This window comes from Centroberyx gerrardi, chromosome 8 (genome assembly GCF_048128805.1).
Source record: "Centroberyx gerrardi isolate f3 chromosome 8, fCenGer3.hap1.cur.20231027, whole genome shotgun sequence".
Classification (NCBI taxonomy): domain Eukaryota; kingdom Metazoa; phylum Chordata; class Actinopteri; order Beryciformes; family Berycidae; genus Centroberyx; species Centroberyx gerrardi.
The window spans coordinates 24604398-24625540 of NC_136004.1; the positions used below are offsets into that span (position 1 = coordinate 24604398).

At 42.1% G+C, this 21143-nt stretch overlaps 1 protein-coding gene across 1 annotated transcript in view; it reads right to left on the minus strand.

The window, feature by feature from the left end:
- The window catches only part of stpg2 (sperm-tail PG-rich repeat containing 2), a 76630-nt gene that overhangs the window by 49706 nt on the left and 5781 nt on the right, over positions 1–21143 (minus strand). Inside the window, exons 6-10 of the mRNA XM_071920384.2 lie at positions 19828–19939; positions 15565–15672; positions 10229–10388; positions 6369–6532; positions 5977–6069 (exon numbers count right to left, since the gene is read on the minus strand). Of these exons, the coding sequence (XP_071776485.1) occupies positions 5977–6069; positions 6369–6532; positions 10229–10388; positions 15565–15672; positions 19828–19939 (637 nt within the window). The remainder of the gene's footprint in view (positions 1–5976; positions 6070–6368; positions 6533–10228; positions 10389–15564; positions 15673–19827; positions 19940–21143) is intronic.

Sequence of the window (21143 nt, forward strand, 5' to 3'; positions counted from 1 at the left end):
AAAATAACCCCCAACCACCACTGCTACAAAAAGTTAGAAAAGTTAAACACTGGTTCACTTTTACATATAACTGTTGACAGCACCTCATTATTGAACCCATGACCTCGCGATTGACAACCCCTCATTCTCACCTTGCCCCAGCCCTCTTGACACCGAGACGCTCAGTATAACCATCCATTAAAAAACACCATTCATCTCGACATCATTGGCGACGAGGGAGATTGAAATTGACAGAGGTGACGACAGACAGAACTTATTAGCAATCATTGACAGGCGGACAACCCGCCCACTCAAACCTCTCTCCTGTCGCTCGCAGGGACGGGGCAATATTTCACTGATCTGCAGCAGAGGAATTCCACTGCCTTGGGGCAAAACATTGGTCCAAATTAGATTCCACACTCATTCACTCGCAGCAGCGCCTCTAGCTATTCCACGACCTCCGTAACAGAAAGTTCATTATCAGGAGGTGCTGGCCACAGAGGAGAAGGAGAGGAGATGGGAGGAGAAGGAGAGGAGGAGATAAAAGGGATGAGGAAAGAAACAGGGATGGCAAGGAGAAGATGAGAGAGACAGGAGGGAGGAGAGGAGGAGGAGACAGGAGGAACGAGGGTGGGGATTAGGAGAAATAATAGTGGAATGGAGCATCGGATTAGAGAGGAGAGAAAAGAAAAGCAAGTTCCGTCATCTAAGATATGCTCTCCTCTCACCATCTCTCTCTCTCTTCTTTCACATCTGCCATTCTTTAACAATCTGGCTGATTCTTTGTTCCACATAGACAGGCAATCAACTCCTATCAGATCCAGACCTAGCTAAAATATAGATTTGACTATAGCTTCAAATATTTGAACTACTTGAGGTGTGTTTGATTTACACTGTCAGACATTTAAGCATTGCTTGAATGAGGACACATCACAAGATAAGAAAAATCAACCTCAATAAATCATACCATTTGAATTATTCAGTATGTATTTAACCATTGTTTGGCAATCAAATCCTGATAGACTGCATTTCGGAGAAGACAGATTTGACATTCATAGCGTCAACAGAATAAATGATCATAAACTGCATCTGAATAAACTGAAGCTGTTGTGCAACACGGACAGATACTGAAAAATAACAAGATCTGAAAAATAAAAGGCACGGCATTTAATAATGAAGACAGAGCAAAGAAAGTAATAAATATCCTTTGTAAGACAGATAACAATTTTGAGTGTTTTATGCACCAGACAAGACAGCTTCTATCATTTCATTTGACATGGTACTTCTTTCATATTTCTGACTTCAGAAGCCACGCAGTGCGAATCATTTTTCAAACAAAGTGTTGACCTTCTCTGCTAGATGAAGCTTTTAAGTCAAAGTACAGAAGATATAAACTTCCAAACATAAAATGGCTAATAAAGGCATACGTTCTGCCTCCCTGCTTTCTCGTTTCTTTTTTTTTTTTCTTTCTCGTCTTATTCTCTGCTCATGATCATGATTGTTTCCTGATTAGACACTTTTAATATCCGTCCCTGTGGGAGGCCGTTACCAGGGATACAGCCAAGGCTGTAGCGCAGCATGTGGCTAACTGCTAAAGCTAGGACGTCCCAGGGTGATTTTTCATTAACTGGTCATAAAGGAGGCACTGCATGGAGCCATTACAAGTGCCCTCAGATCTTCTTCTCCACAGAGGACTGAGAGGTACTACCCACAAAGACAGAAAGAGCGAGAAAGGGGGGGAAAGAGAAAGGGACAGATAGAGGAAGAGAGAGATGAGAGAGGGAAAGAGAGGAGAAACAGACAGAGAGAGAGACAAAGAGAGACAGACAGAGGAGGAAGTGAGTGAAAGAGTGAGAGGCAAGGAAGAAGAGAGCAGCAGGGGAGGAAGAGGGGAGTAAAAATTGGTAAGAATGGCATGGAGGAAGGTTTGGAAGTTGGAAGGACATGAGAGAGAGCGAGAGCAGGAGATTGGAAGCGAAAGCAGAAAAGAGGGATGAAGGGATAGAAGTGAGATATCCTTTGACCGGTTTGTGCTTTCACTCAATGTCACAGTCCTGTGGTCAACTTGTGGCCGTCATTTTATGACATGTGAGTGAAAGCAGCCCATAGGAGCAGCTATAACATGGCATCATAACTCTCGTGATCATTCACTTTCCACGCTAACACTTATCAACATTTTCTTCTGCTGAACCGCTGGCTGTGACACTTTGCTGATAAGTGTTGTTTTAATAAACACACTGGTGCCAGACCTGGAGACAATATTAAAACGTTCTAACTTGGAGAGCACTTGAGTTTGCTCGTCTTGCTGATACTGTTCCCTCTTTGGATACCGTTCAAGGACTTGAGAAGTAAAAAAACAAATAAATCAACTATTCCTCAAGATGGTAATTCTTTCAAAGCTATTGTTAAGTATTGATTTGCCCAGTTTGACGGATAGTCAGAGTTTATCACTGATCATTTAAACCAGCAAATTTGAACCACCTGTGTTCATCCAATCGATAGCCATTATGCAGTGCATAGTAGGATAAAAAAGGCATTATGGGGAGTATGCAGTGTAAAACTGTCAAGATTTTCTACTGTCTACATTATGATTTATCAAACCTAGGATTCTGAATGTGCAAGATCATAAATCAGCACAATACACGCATACATGCTTGATAAAAAAAAAAAAAAAAAAAAAAGCATGGAGCCAATGTTATGTAAAGACAACAAAAACTTGAAACAGATGCATGAGGAAGAGACTATTAAAGAGGTGATCAGCACCAGAATCCTTAATGGAACACTGTCACTTTTCTAATGAATCTCATCATCGTCAATAAAAGTTCATTTGTGATCTGCAGCAAAATGTGAGCTGATACACATTAGCAGAATGGAATGCATGAACAATGTAACAATAGCAGTAATATAAATATATAAATAAACGCCATTTGGTGAATGCTTTTGTTCAAACTGCCTTACTTGCCTTGATGCGCTGACGAAGGGCCATTGACCAAAAGCTTAGCTGAATAAATAGTGCTTCTGTGCATCTGACAGAAGTGTGCGGATAGCATTTTTCTCTTTCTTGTCCAAACTGCCTTACAAAATACTATGAGTGCAATTATTGATACTGTAACATGGCTGACCCTAGTGGCAATCGAACTCCTAACCATGTAATACCCATTGATCTATCATTCCCATTCAGCTACAGAGAATTTAATGCCTAACCACGGTAGTGTTAGTGCCATGCTCTGCCCATCAATAGCATTAGTTGGAGACACATACGACTCGAGCAGATAGCAGAAAGCATCCTCTCTGTTCTACTCATTGTTCTTTACTATCCATCTTTGTCTTTAGACCAGTTTAGGTAATAAGATAACACGTCAATGTTGAAATTCAGGGCTTTTCCCCTGTAATGGAACGTAAGCGCTTTTATAACAATACTTTTCCAACTATGCTGGGGACAGGGTGTCATTCGCCCTGCTGAAGAGACTCTGAGAAAGACACTGAATCCCTCACAGCTCTGAAGAGTCTCTGAGAAAGACACTGAATCCCTCCCAGCTCTAGGGGCAGCTCTGTTCTGCAGCTGACCCTGACCTCTGACCTAAATGCAGAGGGGAGCAAGTGAAAAGAGTATCTCATTATTATTATGCTGCATTTCATTGTACTTGGAACTCAGAGAAAAATGACTTCCGACACGGAAAAGTGCAACAGAACGGTCGTTCAAGTCCGAGTTCTGAGTCGGGAATTCAGGTAATACCAACTCGGAACTATCGACTTCTGACTTCCAATGGATTGCAGCATTTTGCTGGTTACTGATGCTAGTGATGATTTACTGATTTTTCCATCCAGCTCTCAATCCTACTGCTGGTTTTCTACCCACCCTGATTAGATGAAAAAATGAAAACCAGCAGCACTCTGGGTCCCAAGGACCAAGACTGAGAACCACTGGGCATGTGTGAAACTTCAGCACCTAGAAGAGCTTTTGTAACTGTTTTCTAACTTGTGTAGCATCACTATCACAAGTGTTCTTTCTCATAAACACCACGACTTTAACCAAAAAACGACATTTCCCAGAGGTACGGGCCTTGCAGCAGCAGTTAACCTCTCTCTTTCTAGAGAAGGGCATGGCTTGCAATGTTATAGTTCAGTGGTAAAGACCTTTAACACAAGATTCAGGTAACACTTACAACCTTTAGAGTTAATCAGAGTAAAAAACATCTGGTACCCAAAGGGGTACTTGAAAATACAAATTATGTATCTTGATTATTAAAATGCTGTGCTATACACTTTAGCAGGAAATTTCCATAATTTTCTCCTAGAACATTTTTGTAATATTACAGTCACTAAGATTCATTTGCTAACGCTCACACCCAGCTGTCCTCAAAAATGCTACTTCTGTGTATTTGTTTTTAGACCACATTAGCACATTATTAGTATGCAGGCAAACACCATTTCCCATGTCATATAGGGCAAAGAAATACCATTTTCAAAAGCAGAACATAGTCACTTCTTTTTAGCAGAACATAGTCACTGTAGCTATTATTTATTTGTTGACATTAACATCAACTATAGGTATAAACATCACATTAGTGTTTTAGTGTTAAGGTCTATAGACATGGATTTGATTTTGAAAACTATTTCTAGAACATTCAAATTTAGAACTGGGTGTAATCAGACGACACACAGGCGTAGAAAATTTCAAGTCACAATTTCACTTCAATATGGTATGGTGGGCAAAGATAAGTGTAATGGCACTCACTGAATTTATAGCATTTTCAGTGTTCCCTTTGGCTATGCTGTTATGATCTCATAGCAAGCAGTTCCAAACTGATTCACTCAAAGCACATTTGATTCTTTGATGTCAGTGAAGGTGTAAGAATGTTAAAGATAGTTAAAACTCCATAATTCTACACTGAGCACCCAATCGACTTTGAAGATGTGCCATTTTCAACACTTTTACAAATGCAGTTGATATTCAGGATATGATTTGGGTGTTGCTGAGAAGTTGCCCTGAATGAGTCAGTATACGTTTAAACGACACTATCCAGTGAAACCTGTTTTGGTTCTGAGGTTTAGATAAATGACGCTCTCTATGAGGCTCTCTAGTGTATCATTGCCTTAAGAAAGATGCCCAGTGGCTGAAGACGCACACCAATTTTGGCTTGAGTAAATACATAAATACCTTAATAGAATTGCTCTTTCTGTAAAATAAATCCCCGATTCAAAATGCCTCTTGAAGTAGTCTATATAAAATGTACTTAAAGTCATATTAAATACACAGTATTAACATATTTTAGGTGGTCTTGTTACTCATTCCCTGATTGCTTCCGATTACAATGGACAGATTCAAAGCTGGAAAGTTCATCCTTTGCATGAATTGATGTCATGTCTTATATGCTAAACATTTGTAATCGGTTAAAAAATAAACTGTAGCTTTTTTCATAAATAAGGTAAATAATTGCTTTGGAATACAGCAAAATAAAGGTATAAATAAAGGTGGAAAGAGTCGGGTAGGTAAAGTACAACTATCTTAAAACTGCGCCTCAGCCATTCACCCTGCACTGTGTAGGGTTTTACATTAAAATCAGTTCAGGATGGAGACAGGGCAATTTGCTGAGAAAGGAGCGAGAAATTAATTTTTCTGAATTAATATTGTGTCCTGTTTTGTGATGCTGCGGCATTCTGCAAAATGAGGATTAGGGGCAAGAGGAAGGAAGAAAAGAAGCAATCAAAAGAGGAGGGCGGTTCCAAAACAATTAATTGCTGGAAACAGGACCCTTGGTGTAGCGGGTCAGATGCTACTGCTGCAATGGCCTATTTATGAGAATAAAAACTTGGCAGGTAACGGTGTTTGCTTCCTCTGAGAATCTAATGTTCAGCAGGTTTCAACAGCTAGAACACAGAAACTTGTTGGTGTGGGGATAGGAAAGAGGATTGAGGGAGAGACGTGGAGACAAAGAGATAGGGAGAGTAGAGAGAGAGAGAGAGAGAGAGAGAGAGAGAGAGAGAGAGACTTACTTTAGCCAGCAATGATAACGCCAGCCGTTCTGTGGCTGATTTGAACGCCGCCGTGTGCTGCTTTTTATAAAGCTCCTCTGTCTTCTTTTCTACCTGAACACATGCATACAGCGTTCACACACACGCACAGGTACACACAAACAAACACACACACAGACACACACGCCAATGTGAGGATATTGAAGTTTTCTGTGTGGTTCCAGTATATGAGCGCTGTAATAACACAGCTTTATATTCCAGCTAAAATAATGCCAAGACATAGTCATATCTCTAGCTTTGAGTTGATTAAACAGGCTAGGGTGGCATATAGCTTGAACAGAATAGGAAAGGAAGAGGGAGAGAGAGAGAGAGAGAAAGAAAGAAAGAAAGAAATGATGGATAGATGTCCCTACCTCATACTGTCCAGGACAAGGGGCCTGTATCTCTTCCTTGTTGTGGAAGACAGAGGTGCGTTGAGCGGTGGAGCCGAAGCCTCCCTTCCTGGTGCTCCCTAGAAAGGCCTTTTTAAAGCTCTCCTGGGCTAAACCATGGTCAAACACATTATAAGACCCCGGACCTAGACAAAGACAGAAGAGAGGGGGGATCACTGTGTGTGTGTGTGTGTGTGGGTGTGTGTACAGTATGCTTCTACATAAACCTTCTTTTTACTGCCCTGGGATATAATGGTCCAAGACTGACTGTATTCTAGAGAGTCCAGTACCTGCAACGCCTACTTTGCATCAGACCCAATACCTGTAAGATCTAACCTAACCTCTAAGATTATTCCACTGAATTTACATGGAGACACAGGCGTTAGACACATGTAGCGTAGGTGTAGCGCTGGCATAGCGTCTTTCATTTAGGTGTAATGTACATGTAGCGTTCACATGGCATTGGCTTAGAGTGCAAATGACGCCTGTGCTACACCTACACTACACTACATTTAATATGGAGGCATTCATGTGTATATGCATTAGCAGATATCACCACTTTGATTGTTGCCTCCTCGGTAACACCTCCACGTCTGCATGTGTAAACGCTTGCCTTGGAAAAACAGCCCAACCCCATGCAGGCTTGATAACAGAATTCTCACATACACTGAAGAATGGCTCACCTAGCTTGCCAAGACCCCAAGGAAAGTTTCTGTCGTCCTAATTTGCAATTTATCCTTATGTATAAATAAGTTATAAGCTAATGCTATGGAACACATTGTGTGATGAACAGATCCCTCAAGTGGACAAAAGCGTGAATTACAAACTGGATGATTCTGATGAAAACATAATGCCAGGGGTCCACAGATCTGTTCCTCGAGGGCCGGAGTCCAGCAGGTTTTTGTTCCTCCCTGGTAGTTATTGAGCCACAACTGGTATTAACTGCCAGGGAGAACCAGAAGTCTGCAGGACACTGGACCTCGAGGACCAGAATTCAGGACCCCTGACATAGGCTATTCATTGCAACTGCAAATAATGATTTTTAGCATCTGAGAAAATGTATCAATGCAATTGAATTTGGCTGGGCTAAACTATCCTGCAATTACAAATTAGATTGTCTATTTTATGTCACACTGGTAAAAAAAAAAAAAACAACAGCCTGACAAATGTCTGCTTTCATAATTACCATGGGGATCAAACACAGCAAAAACTTCTACTTTGGGTTTAGACATAATGAACACAGTGGATGTTGGATGGGCTGCTATAGTCTCCATCTGCTGGATTTTCCTGACAGTTGCTTTCATATTGCTTGTACTTGCTTAAGTAATATTATGATCAAATGAGGATGTCATAAAATTTCTTTAGGGATCTTGGCAAGCTCGGTGAATTCTCAATTGTATTTGACAATTAGTATATCAAGCCAGGGGTTATTTTTCCAAGGCAGGCAGGCATACGGATATAGAGACATTACTAGGTAGATCATTATCAAAGTCGAGATATCCTGTAATTCCTAAGTATTCTATTCTGGTCCTCGAGGGCCGGTGTCCTGCAGGTTTTTGTTCCTCGCTGACAGTTAATGAGCGACACCTGGTCTGTTTCTACCTGACAGCAGGTGTGGCTCATTAACGATCAGAAAGGAACAAAAACCTGCAGGATGCCGGCCCTTGAGGACCGGAATAGAGTACCTAGGCTCTAATGGAGTGATTCTAAATCCTGGTTCTCAGGACTGAGAGTACTGCTGGTTTTCTATCCTGCCAGGTAGTTAATTGCAGTTAACTGCATTCACCTGCCGTCCCAGGTGTAAATCTGTCCCTGATTAGACGGCTTGAAGGAAAACCTGCAGCTCTCTGGTTCCATTGAGAACCACTGGGATTGAGAGTAGGCATTGCAGGCACTGGTTCTCTAGGAGTTTGCTGGTCTTGGAATATCATACATGGGCCAGGTCCTAGTCAAACGTTTGTGTGTGTGTGTGTGTGTGTGTGTGTGTGTGCAAGCTGTATTTCTAGATGATAGACTGTCAGCAGGTCAAACAATATATATCCTCACTGCAGTCCATAAATTAATCTTGCACACACAGTCTGCTCAGTGTGTGCATGCAGTCTTCTCTCCTTGGGAGCAATAAATATCCTCACAAGATTAGAAAGATGAGGAAAATCGCCTAAAAAAAGAGGCCATTTTTCTGCTCCTCTCTTTGAAAAGGGAATTTTACTGTCAGGGTTAGTTCCAGGTTAGGGGCCAGGATTAGGCATTACCTGGAAAATGTAGTAATATAAATGTCTGTGTGTGTGTGTGTGTGTGTGTATTTGTATGTGTATGTGTGCGTGTGTGATATATTTTCATCCATAATGGCCTTCTGACCCCTCTCATACATCTCCCACCTGCACTAGTGTCACTCAACTTGCCTAGATTCTCTGTCGGTGTAATATATGGACAACAACACACACACGCACGCACGCACGCACATGCACACACACACACACACACACACATACAAACTGCACAGTCAAACCACGGCTAAAGTCAATTCACTTTCAATTCAAACTGTTAATAGGAGCTACAATTGAGCATTCATTCTTTATTATTGCCTGTTAGATTGAATATGCCAATCATCTCAGGCTAAAAAATTGAATTTTTAAGAAAATACACTGGTTTATTGAAATGAAAGGGAATAGAACTCAGCCCTGCAATCTACTCATCAGACCCCAAACTGCTAAAATATTTGAACGGTTTCAAAAATGTAAATGCTGTCCAATACAAATATCAGTTACAAATACTGGTATCCGATATCTGGTGCCAATATCTGGTACCAGTGATGTCATAAAGGGTACAGGTATTTAACACTCGAGGTCGTGCTGTTTTAAGTTACTGGATATCAGCACGGCTGTGATTATCTTCGACGACCAATCTATCTACGACCGAATCACAGCCGTACTGATATCCAGTACAACAGCACTCCCTCTCGTGTGATATAGCTTTTATACAACAGTTGTATAAACAAAGCTATTCATCAAGTAATAATAGTATTTAAAGTAATTTGAGATAACAGATGATTTTTGTCTGTTATTTGTCTCGCCAACAAAAACAGTTCCCTCAGGATTGCACTACCAAGTGTTCCCGTCTGCAAGCTAGCTAAGCTAGCTACTTTGAGGTTAGCACAGACGATTTCAGCTTACTTTCTTCCCAACCTTCCACCTCGGCCGACCGTTCATAATTAAGGTAAAATGTATCCATATCGCTGTCGCTACTAGGTGCGAATGCAGTTAGAGTTGTGTGTAGACGTGTACTGGGAATATCTGGTAAGCATTTGCTTTCCTGCTAGAAGTGCTAACCAGCTGGTTAGCTTGCCAGCTACTCAGCTAACGTCAGACCACGTTGTCGTGATCCGCTTTTTATTTCTCCTCACAAGAAGCGCTCCAGGCAGAGCTTTCTCCACACAAAAAAACGCTATGTGTGGACGCAGCCATCAAGGTTACATTAGAACACCTGTGAAGCGGAGTGATACATACAGTACAGCGTCCCAGTGCTGTTACACTGAATATCAGCACTCATGGAATGCCTCTTGTCCAATCAAATTGCTCGACCGGAACTAACTGTTGTGTAATAGAGAATAACCTCAAATCGAAACTCTGAGGCCCAGAGCCACATTTAACATATCAGAAATCGACGCAAAGCAATGACATTTTCTGCCTTTTTCACAAATAGAAGGATTTTAGATCTATCTAGAGAAGGAAATTGGATTACATTTGCGAAATATAACTTCATATATCAAAGTGGAATGTCACTTTGAGCAGCCTCAAAATTGAACTCATTTCAGACTCACTCACACACACAAACACACTGACCTGGCGTGGAGTATTTTTTGTTGTCGGGGGTGAAACGCACTGCGGTGAGTCCAAAGGGGCTTTTCTTCACTCCTGTGGGTCTCTTCAGCAGCTCCAGGGAGCAGCGCGGGTCGTTGTACACACCAACAGGGGGCGACACCATCTTCACAGGGCTGAACCTCTGATGGAGGGGGATGGAAAAGGAGCGACAGAGGGAGAGACAGAGATTAGAGTTAGAGGAGAGACAGAGAGAGAGAGGGAGAGTGAGGGGAGAGAGAAAGAGGGAGACAGGAAAAGAGAAGTGGAGGGTGACATTAAAAAAGGAGCATTCAAATTTTGGATGCATCTCAAATCAAGTCCACCAAGACACACCAAAATTTCAGGCACATCAAGCCAAAAAGTTGAACCCCAAAAAAAGTCCAGTGTCAGTCGATCATTAGACCTACCAATCGAATAGCACCTTCTACTGATCAACCAGACCAGCACTGCTATAAAATCACAACTAAAATCGTTAATTTCAGGATCACACGGGATTGCACACAGCATACACTTGGTGGAGAGCAGGAAGACAGTCCATTAAAGGGCTAACACAGATAGACAGACACTCATATTCATACCTATATGGGCAATTTAGAGTCTCCAATCCATATGACTGTGAGAGGAAACCCACGCAAACACGGGGAGAACATGCAAACTCCACATAGAAAGGACCGGGGCCAGTGATGGAAGCCGGGCCCTTCTTGCTGTGGGGAGACAGCGCTAACCGCTCAGTCAATGTGCCATTCCAGTCACAAATCACAGTCAACCAAATTGTTAAATAAACAAAAGGTGTCCATCTGGACACCGGAAAAATCAAATCCAAACACAAAACAAACTGAATTGCTGCCTGGTCTGTGGGAATAGAAATTGACAGAGTATCTCTTCACTGTCAGAGATACCAAGCGGCTGAGTGAGAAAGAGAAAGAAAAAAACAGTGGAGAGAAAGACAGAGGGGGGGGAGAAAGGAGTGCGTAAGAGAAACAGCAAAAAGAGGAGAGAGTAAAAGGCAGAGAGGCAAAATAAAGTGATGAGAAAAGTGAGAAAATGAGACGGGGGGGATTGAACACAGCTTGAACTCAAAGATTGATGCACACAATCAGGTATGTAATGGTGCTGGCTCTTTGACTATGTTGCTGGTATTAGAGCTGATTCAGCCGTGCAAGTACATGACAGTCTCACCTCCAGTGTAAAAACGTGTATATCTATCCTATTATAACAGCCTAGAGAATCAAGGGACCAAGGAAAATAAGCTGCCTTGTCAGTCAAACTTACTCAGGTGAACTGTCTTTCAATGTCAACTTATATTTCTCCTCGCCCACTCTCGACTCAGCTCATTCAGCTGGCTATTATCGATGAATGTAGGAATGAAAAGAACATCATCCCTTCAAAATCTCCACATGAACCAACACACACACACACAAACACAGTCTCATAAAAAACACAAACACTCATGCACATACACACTCCCCACAGCATCTTAAAGAAGACCCCTTTTGGTGGAAAAACACGCCAGTCATCGATTTGTGCCTTCCATTTAAACAAGACGCAGCCTATGGAATAAGAGTTGAGGGAGTTATGAAAAGTGTGTTAGCAATGCACTGTTGAATTATTGAGCGTTCAGCAGGAGAGAAGTCAGACGGGAAAAAAAGAAATGAACAAGTAAAGGAGGAGCAGGTAGAAGAGGGGAAGAAGAGGAGAGGAATGGAAGAGAAGAAAGGAGAAGAGCAGGAGTTACAAGACTTGCTGTATTAAGGCCAAAACAACATGTGCTCATTCAAAGCTAATTCTAGAAGTGGGGTACGGGGCCACCTGCCAATCCAATGTTGCCCCACTACTGGCTTTGTTAAAGCTTACTTTCTTGGATTGAACACATTTTTTCACTCTCAAATTGATTGACTGGGCCTGTTTGTGGGCACTGCGATTGATCGATGCTGAATCTCTTTTGAAGTTGGTTTGTTCATGCTTGTGTTCTGTCCTGTTGTTCGCTCTCCAAACACTTACATGAAAAAATACCAAAGGAATAAACATTTTAAAAAAAACAGGCCCACAACACAGCGACCCCTGTGGGCCAGGCAGTGACAAACTTTCTGTTAACATGGATTGATGATCGAGACAGAAAAAAAAACAACAAAGCTAAATAACATGATAACTTACAAAGGATGGGATGCCAGAGAATGGATCGCACTATGGGCACTTCAAGTAAATATTGATCTCAGTGTGAAAAATCAATGAACACATGAGCCTGTGCAGGTTACATGGTGTTATATTACCTCAAGAATAATATAAATTCTCTAAAATTTACCCATATTCCCCTTTGGCTCAAACATGTATTCTCCCCATGAAACTAAAACTACAATAACAGCCTGTGATACTATTTGGCATGATGCAGAAGAAGGAAAATTCCACCCTCCGATACAATACTCTTACATATGAATATATACTCTTATATATATATCATCAATCTGTGATGTTCACTGTATTCCAGGAGTTATTTTGTGATGAAGCGTTGTAATTTACTTTGTTGGTGTACCAACTTTCTATGGAAACATACTAGTGCCAGCAGAGACTGTATTTGAATGGCATAAATTTGCATTTGTCATGCTCATACTGAATTGTTGAACCGTGAGTAATGACATAAGAGTTTGACAAAAAATACTCTGAATACTTGGAAAGCACCACACTAAGGCACTGAGCTGACAGCCATTAACAATTCATCACTAGCCAACATCAAATGACGGAAGTCCGTATTTCAACCGGTGCCAAAGAGCGACTGTGGCTAGACAGTAATGACAGTAATGTATATACTATATGAATATCAAACATGTTTTATAAAACAGAATAACTGTTTTGTTATGTCAGAACTGCATATCACAAGGAAATATTCAACCAATAATAATGTTAAATCCATAAAAGACAAGGTTAAGGTTAACACTTTACTTTGTACTTTTAACCTGCTAACCGAGCTATCACTAAACTTACAAAACTGAGCTAAACAGACATGTGCCATTACTCGAATTAGCTGTGAAACGTTTAACCAATGACTTTTTTGCTCTTGTGTGTGTTGAGTGCAGGCTCAGCTACAGAACAGCTGGTAGGAATACAGTGTCTTGCACAAGGAAACTTTTTTTGTAAAAGTAAAATTCCCAAATCTGAGTTTGGGGATGTTTTGTATTTTTTTATGTGTCCACTGTAGCTGTTGATATTACTTGACTCCCAAATTACAGAAATGTTTTTTTCATCATATCATGTAAAAAGCTGTGAAGCAGCAAGGGAGGAGACAGTCCCAAAGGGAATAAAGGATGAAGAGGAAAAGAGAACAACATGCGAACAGAGAAGATGGAGAAGAGAGAAAAAAATAATCAGAGATGAGGGGAAAGGAGTAGGAAATGGAAACAGAGAAGGAGAAAGGGGAGGGGAGAAAAAAAATAGAATGGAAAATGAGGGAAACAGAGGAAAAGCGGCTTGTAAGTTTCACCCGATATCAACGAGAAGAGAGGTAACACAAATGGGAGCAGATGGAGAAAGGGGGAGGAGGGAACAAAAAGGGAATGGTGAATGAGTGGAGGAGAGAGGGCAAAAAAAGACGTGTAAGTTTCACAAAGTGTCGGATTGATGCTTTGATACTGGGAAATTGGGAAGCGGGGCAGAGGAGGAGAGGAGAGGAATGGAAGATTCCAGCTGTTCCTCTTATCTTCCCCACCTTCCCTCCCTCCCTCCTCCCTCGCTCCCTCCTTCCTTCCCTCATCCCTCCTTCCATTCCTCCACAGGATACGGAGCGTCAGATGGCACTGGCCTCACAGGGAGACGAAGATCTAAGAAAACTGTCGTTCTTAGTTCTGCGGCGGAGATGGCTTGTGACACGTGCGCGCACACACACACGCATGCACACGCACACACACGCGCGCACACTCACAGACGTTCCTCAGTGGGTGTCAGCGATGACTTCACAGGGTCGACGCACTAACACAGCATGCGGCCAGAGAAATCAGGTCAGAGCCAACTATTACACACACACAGACAGACACACACACAGACACACACCCACGCACACAGACACACACACACACAGACACACACACACACACACACACACAGATCACATACACCCAGGAAACTTGCATCACTCTTTCTCATCAGGGAACTACCAAAGAGTTTTATGTTGTAGACTTTATTGAAAGAATTTGAAGGGACCAGTGTGTGTGTGTGTGTGTGTGTGTGTGTGTGCAAGTGTGTGAAGTACAGCATATATTCCATGTTAGTCTATGTGTTGCTCTGTATGCGTGTTAGCATATTTACCTATTTGTCTGACTGTGTGCGTCTGTGTTTATCTACAGATGTCTGTGCACCTTTGTCTGTGTATAGGTGTGTGTGTGTGTGTGTGTGTGCGTATACACGTTCACATGCGTGTGTGTCAGAGTGATAATTAAGACATCAGTCAGACACAGTTTCACAGGAGTGAGTCTGTGGGGCAATGCCACAGAGGAGTTCAGCTATTCCTGGGACGTAAAAATACACATTTTCACATCCTTCATCTGCTCTCCTCTGAGTCTCTTAATAAACTCATCTTCACCCCCATCTAAAGAAGCCTTCCACTCCCAGCACATCAATTAAACAAGCAAAGTCTGGCTCAGTTTCTTGGATCTGTAAGTTAATCTTAAATATTCCATTTCGAAATCCCGTCTCCTTTGAGAAATTGTAAATTGAATATATTTTTCTGTCATGGATTATCATTGGAAAATCTTTCCAGCGTGGACCTACTGCTTACTCTGCGTATAGGGTATTAAGGCTGAGTCGTTAAAGGACAATTCCACTCAGTTTATGAATTAGAATTTGTTTACCTTAGCCAGTTAAATCAATATTTACGCACGTGGACGTCTCCATCCCAAAGGTAGGATCGAGACTGTAATCTGTAATGTCATTACCAGCCTACAACCACAAGATGTTAAATTACTTTTGCACTCTAAGAAACTGAATGGTTCCAACTGGCCGGTAGCAACATAGAAAACTCATTTATTGTTGTTGTTGTTTTTTCTTCACGCTAGCTTTCATGAACCGCACCCCAGCGCCGCTACAGCAGGGCCTCCATGTGGCCAGAGGAGCGCTTGGTTGGAGGATGGGAAGGAAAAAGAAACACTAAAAGAACAACACACTCCTCTCTTTGTTCTTTTGTAGTTCCCTCTATTTCCCATCACTGCATCCAGTGTGTAAGGTGTGAAGTACATGCTCTACCCAACCTGATTCATTCACCCACAAGGCCGCACAAAGAGCACAGACAGGCAGTTCTGTAAACCAAGTCTAATTGTATGTTTGCACTGTACCTCGGTCTGAGAGAGGAAGGGGGGAGCGCAGACGGACAGGTTGCCAAAGGGATTCACAGGCTTCTCAAACTGACTTCTGATGTGGTACTGGCCTGGACCTGGAACCCCCTGGTGGGAAAGAGAGAGACAATAATGTAAAATGGAAGGTAATATTTGTTCTGAGATGCACTGACATGCTTTGGTAATATTGGTCCTCTTTCAATCATGTCAATAATAAAAAACAGGAAATGAGAGTGAGGGTGAGATAGAGAGAGAGGAAGGGCAAGAGAGGCCGAGAGGAAAGCAGGGAGAGGGAGTTAAGGAGGCAAGATAAGGAGGCAAGGGAAAAGGAGAAGGAGGAGGAGAGGAGAGGAGAGGAAGACTATTATGAAGATGAACTTAGTGAAGGGCAAAACAGAGACAAATGGAGCAATATCAGAAGATGAGTAAGCAAACGTGTGAAAACACACATACGCACTTGCATAAAAGAGAGCTGGAAAAAAGCCATTTTCCTTCCCTACACTGTATTTAGGTCAATAGTGTTGAAGAAGAAGGGAGAGTGACAGGAAGAGAGCTTACCGCTTACCCACGTGTGTGTGTGTGTGTGTGTGTGTGTGTGTGCAGTATTGCCTGTTCTTTTCATAGTCTGGAAACAAACCTCTCAGATGCCAACTCAAGGTAAATGCACTATTACAACTATTTCACTTGAGTAAATAACTAGTAAACCAGCTAACAGCATCAGACCTCACACACACACAGAGAAATGACAGTGAGAGGAAGGGAGACACACGCGCACACACACACACACACATTCCCTAGTGCAGAGTCAGGACATTGTTGTATTTGTGGTAGACCTACAAAGTTGTTGGGCCAGAGGTGGTTTAACTAGGTCTGCAGTAAAACAGCAGCAGTTTACTGCATACATTTCTGTGGTGGTTGTTAGCAGTTACACCCAGATCTTAAGAGGGAACAGCAGTGAATTTCAGCACATTTCAATATGTCTTTCCCGTGCCTTAGGACAGTTCAATCTATATTCATGAACATTGACTACTGTCTCCTCTAGCCAGAAATAAGAGTTTCTCATCCTCTGAATCTGAAATGTCACAGACAGACACATGTTGATGTAAAGCTGCACTGAGAATGCTATTCATAGGGCGAAATGCTCAGTTCTCTGATGTAAAAACACCTGGCCTTGAGAGTAAACACTTGTTTGGATAATTTGCAGCTATGCGCCAGACAGCAACTCGGATACATTCTCTACACATCTCTTGAAATGTTAAGTATTTGTGCATTTTTGTTTAACAATTTTGGTTAACCACTGTTACCTCAGAAGATACCTCTAAGATCTACTAAGAGCCCTACTTACAACAATGCCCCAATACCCCATCCACCCCCCCAAATAGTTTCTTGTCCTTTTTTCTTGCTTTTTGAACTCCCTGCCCCAGAAATGCTCTGATACTCTGTCTGTAGTCCTAGACCAGAAAATGTTAGGGGAGTCAAGGGATTTCCAGGGACTCTAACAGAAATCTCTGGATCCAGCAGGAAATTCCTGCACAGCTTCACTCATTCCACTTAATCAGCTGTCAGAACACATCAGCAACTCTCGCAAGACCTGGTCACAGTTTCACTCCACCATGGCAAGGTGTGCAAAGTATGATAAAGATAACTGAACTTATTAAACAACCAGTGACCCAACAGTCTGAGCGTTTACAATTTTAAGGCAGATAATTACAGATCCACTGATAGACAGAATTTGGCCAAGTCTTTTTTGTTGCTTTCTAAAACTGTTAGGTGTTGACTGCAAGCATAACAGCACCATCCGTGGTAATGTTAGGGTGAGATGCCCCAAATTCTACGGATCAGCTGGCATTGAACTTAATATTCACTCACATAAAGCAGCATTTTGTCCTGTAATGCCAGGCGTCACACCGGTGAAGATACAATTCCACAGTTAAAATTCCATCATCTCTATCACAGTGAGCTATTTTCAACACTTTTGCTGTTGAGTTTGTGGATACATGGTGGTTTGTATTGCTAAGATGCTGCCCTTGCCATGTCACAATGCCAATTTAATGGGAAAATCCTACACACCTCCTCTTAAACTCTATGGGAGACCAGCAGCCCCGAGCCATTAGGGCTAGACTGTCTGGCTGATCTCTGGGAAGTAAAGGTGTTTGTCCTGGGTGTCCCCACTGCAGGTAATGACCCATCTGCTCAGCATGTGTGTGTGTGTGTGTGGGTGTGTGTGTGGGTTGAGGTGTCAAGTCCCACACTAATGATGACGGATGGAAGTGCAGCCTGCATGGTAGGGGGTCCAACCACAGCATGGCACAAACACACACACACACACACACACACACACCTGGGAGCCAAAGTTGTTGGTTCAAAGTCACAGGGTAAATGAAGGTATGAAAGAAAACATTTGTTTTGTTGATATTTCAGTCTACTGCCTCAGTTGTCATTCATATTCAACATGCTAACAAAAGAGTATTGAACATCCATTCTCAACAGAAATGTCTTCTATTCTGTTACATTGAATATACACATCTCAAGACATTCAATAGCTCATCTATGTCCTATTTTATTGCATCTAGTCTTGTCTCCCTCTCACTCTCTCTCTCTCTCTCTCTCTGAATGGGATAAGAATAATAACATTATCATACTGCATGAATCCAATAGCTGGTCAACAAACAACCAAACCAACAAGGAAATAAACTAAAACCTAAAAGCGGGGAGAGATGGTGGAGCAATATGTACGACAGAAGAGAGGACAAATGAAATAAAGAAAAAAGTCGGAACGTAAGTCCTTGACAGCGGGGACACGTTCACCTCTCTCTCCACCTCCTGCTGAAACCCAGTCCCGCATTTTTCAAACTCAGCCTCACCCACTCTACTCCACCGACCGGAGAAATAAGGCATCACATAGCATTACCCTACCAGCACACTCAAGTTCATATGCAGGTGAGTAACTCCCATCCACTCAAGCGGCTCCAATGTTTCAATGTCTGTGTGTGTGTGTGTGTGTGTGTGTGTGCGTGGTTGCCAGCCTGTGATTTAAGGCTTATGTTCTACTGCCCTCTAAGGGTGAAACAATACACTGATGCATGATATCATTTTGAATCGATTGAACTTCATGTGACTCTACTTGAATAAATCCAACGGTACTTACCTTGACTGTTCTCAGACTCTAAAATTAGGGTGCTATATTATTATTTATCCTCAATATTGGACTATTCAAATTAATGAATCCTGAAGCATTATAAGGCATCACAAGCACATTATGAGTGCATTATAGTCATTATAATAAGAACATTATATAACATGCTAAAACAGGCACAGTGTCAAAACCTGAGGGTTAGAGGGTTGAATAACTGCTGGGACAACAGTAGAACAATCTCTTAATACCAGGTACATATTATATGACAATGCATGTCATAATCTAAGACTAATTGTAATGTAAGAATAGTGCACACAAGCTCATTATTTACATTATAATGTGGTTATGATGCCTCTCAATGTGCTTTAAATGTAGTGTTACTGAAAAAACATAATGACGTGTTCTCAGCTCCAAAATTGTGTGATAGCGGCGCTCCACTACTTATGTAAAACCATCAGTCAGTACAGCAGCATTACTCAAGAGGCCATTCTTTTTTGTGATTATTGTACTGTAGACAGATATGAGCTGCTTCCTTCACATTTAGCTGCTAGCATGGCCTTGGACATGTACTGTAAGATTGTGTTCCCTATAGGGGCAGAGCTTGATACAGAATCAAAGGAGAGAGAATTCAATTTTTCTCTCCGTCACTGGAACTGCTATCTATTTGTGCAGTTGTGTATGGCGGAAATATATAATTTGTCCAAGGAAATATACACTGTGTAAGACTTCATAAGAATAAAATGAGGGAGGAAGAAATAGCAAGAAATATGTTTAAATAGCTCCCCAGTTATGTGCTGTTGGCTAAGCAACCAATTTCAATTATAGTAACACATGGTTCATGCGTGTGTGTGGGTTAGGGTTAGGGCACACACACACACACACAACACATTCAAGCACACACTATGCATGTGCACATATCAAAGTATGCATATAAAAACACACTCGAGCGCACACATCATACCAAACCCTTACCCTAAAATGTCCACTTTTCAAAAAGCTCTCATCTCTTACAGTTCTCATTTCTCCAAAACTAGCATGTATAGCAACACTTGGACGCAAACGCCCCCTCACACTCACACTCGCACTCGCACTCGCACACACACACACACATACACACACACACTTGCCCTCTTCTCCTCTTGCTTGGGCACCAGTTCATGGTAGCGAGGGATGATAAGCTCGGCCCGGCCTCTCTGCTCCTTACGAAGGTTCACATTTTCATAGTGGGTCACTGGGGCACTGAGAGAGAGAGAGAGAGAGAGAGAGAGAGAGAGAGAGAGAGAGAGAGAGGAAAAGAGACAAAAGGATGAAATGCGAAATTGATATTCGGTCAAAAAGGATGTGTCTCTCCTCTACCACTGGCCCTTTCACCTTTGGACAATGTCAGTAAGAAAGGAAGAGACAGACGAACAAATGCGGGAAAGGGAAGAGATAAAGACAGCAAACAGAGATGAGTGGAGTTTTTAAAAAAAACAAAGCGGTGAAGAGGAGAAGGAGGAGTGAAGAGAAAAGGAGAGACATTGAGAGATGAGTAAAATGGGGCAAAGGAAGAGATAAACAAAGCAAAGACAGATGGGAGTGGAGGACAGGAGAGAGTGGGAAGAGATGAGAGAGGGAGGAGGGAAGAGGAGGGAAGGAGAGAAGGGAGGACTCTAAAAGACAGCAGGCTCTGTCAGCAACTGTGAGGGGAGTGGAGACTGGCTTATCAATCATTTTTAAATGATTCCAATAATCATGTGTCTATTACGTGCATGTGTGTGTGTGTGTGTGTGTGTGTGTGTGTACGTCTGCCTGCAGCTTTTGTGCATGTGAGTGTGCATACTGTATGTACGCCTTCCCTATTGAGCTGTTGATGCCTTCACCAACAGCAGTGCTGGGTGCGTGCCCACCAGACCTAGAAGTGCTTAGTAAGGCCCCTCCTCCACGGCCATCAATAGAACGGCTATGTGAGCGATGTCAAACACAACGCACTGGCTGTAGGAACAAAGCAATACTTCACTTTGGTAGAACAGCTTTTCCGTTCGGTACACACAGGAGTTCAGGAGCAGTCGACTTCCAACATCAGATGCCCTGGAGATCGGCCGCCTTCCGGCTCTTTATCCGAGCTCTCAATATCAATACTCGCAGACAGGAGAAATGACTTCCTGAACAGAATATTACCTGTGTCTGCTTTGCCTTTGTATATGTATTGGAAGTTCAAAATGAAAGTAAGTGTGTGATGGTGACCACAGATCCTCAGAGTGGCCAAAATTGGTGTTTAACCATTCATGAACTCCTATAGTTCCTAAATCATTAAAATGCTCTACTGAAGTAAAATATCACTTTAAACTCAGTTCTACATGCCTGAAAGCACACTGCTACTCTCTGGCCAATAATGTAATAACTGCCTTTATTTTACATTATCAACAGTAATTACTAGGGATGGGACGATATGCTAATCTCA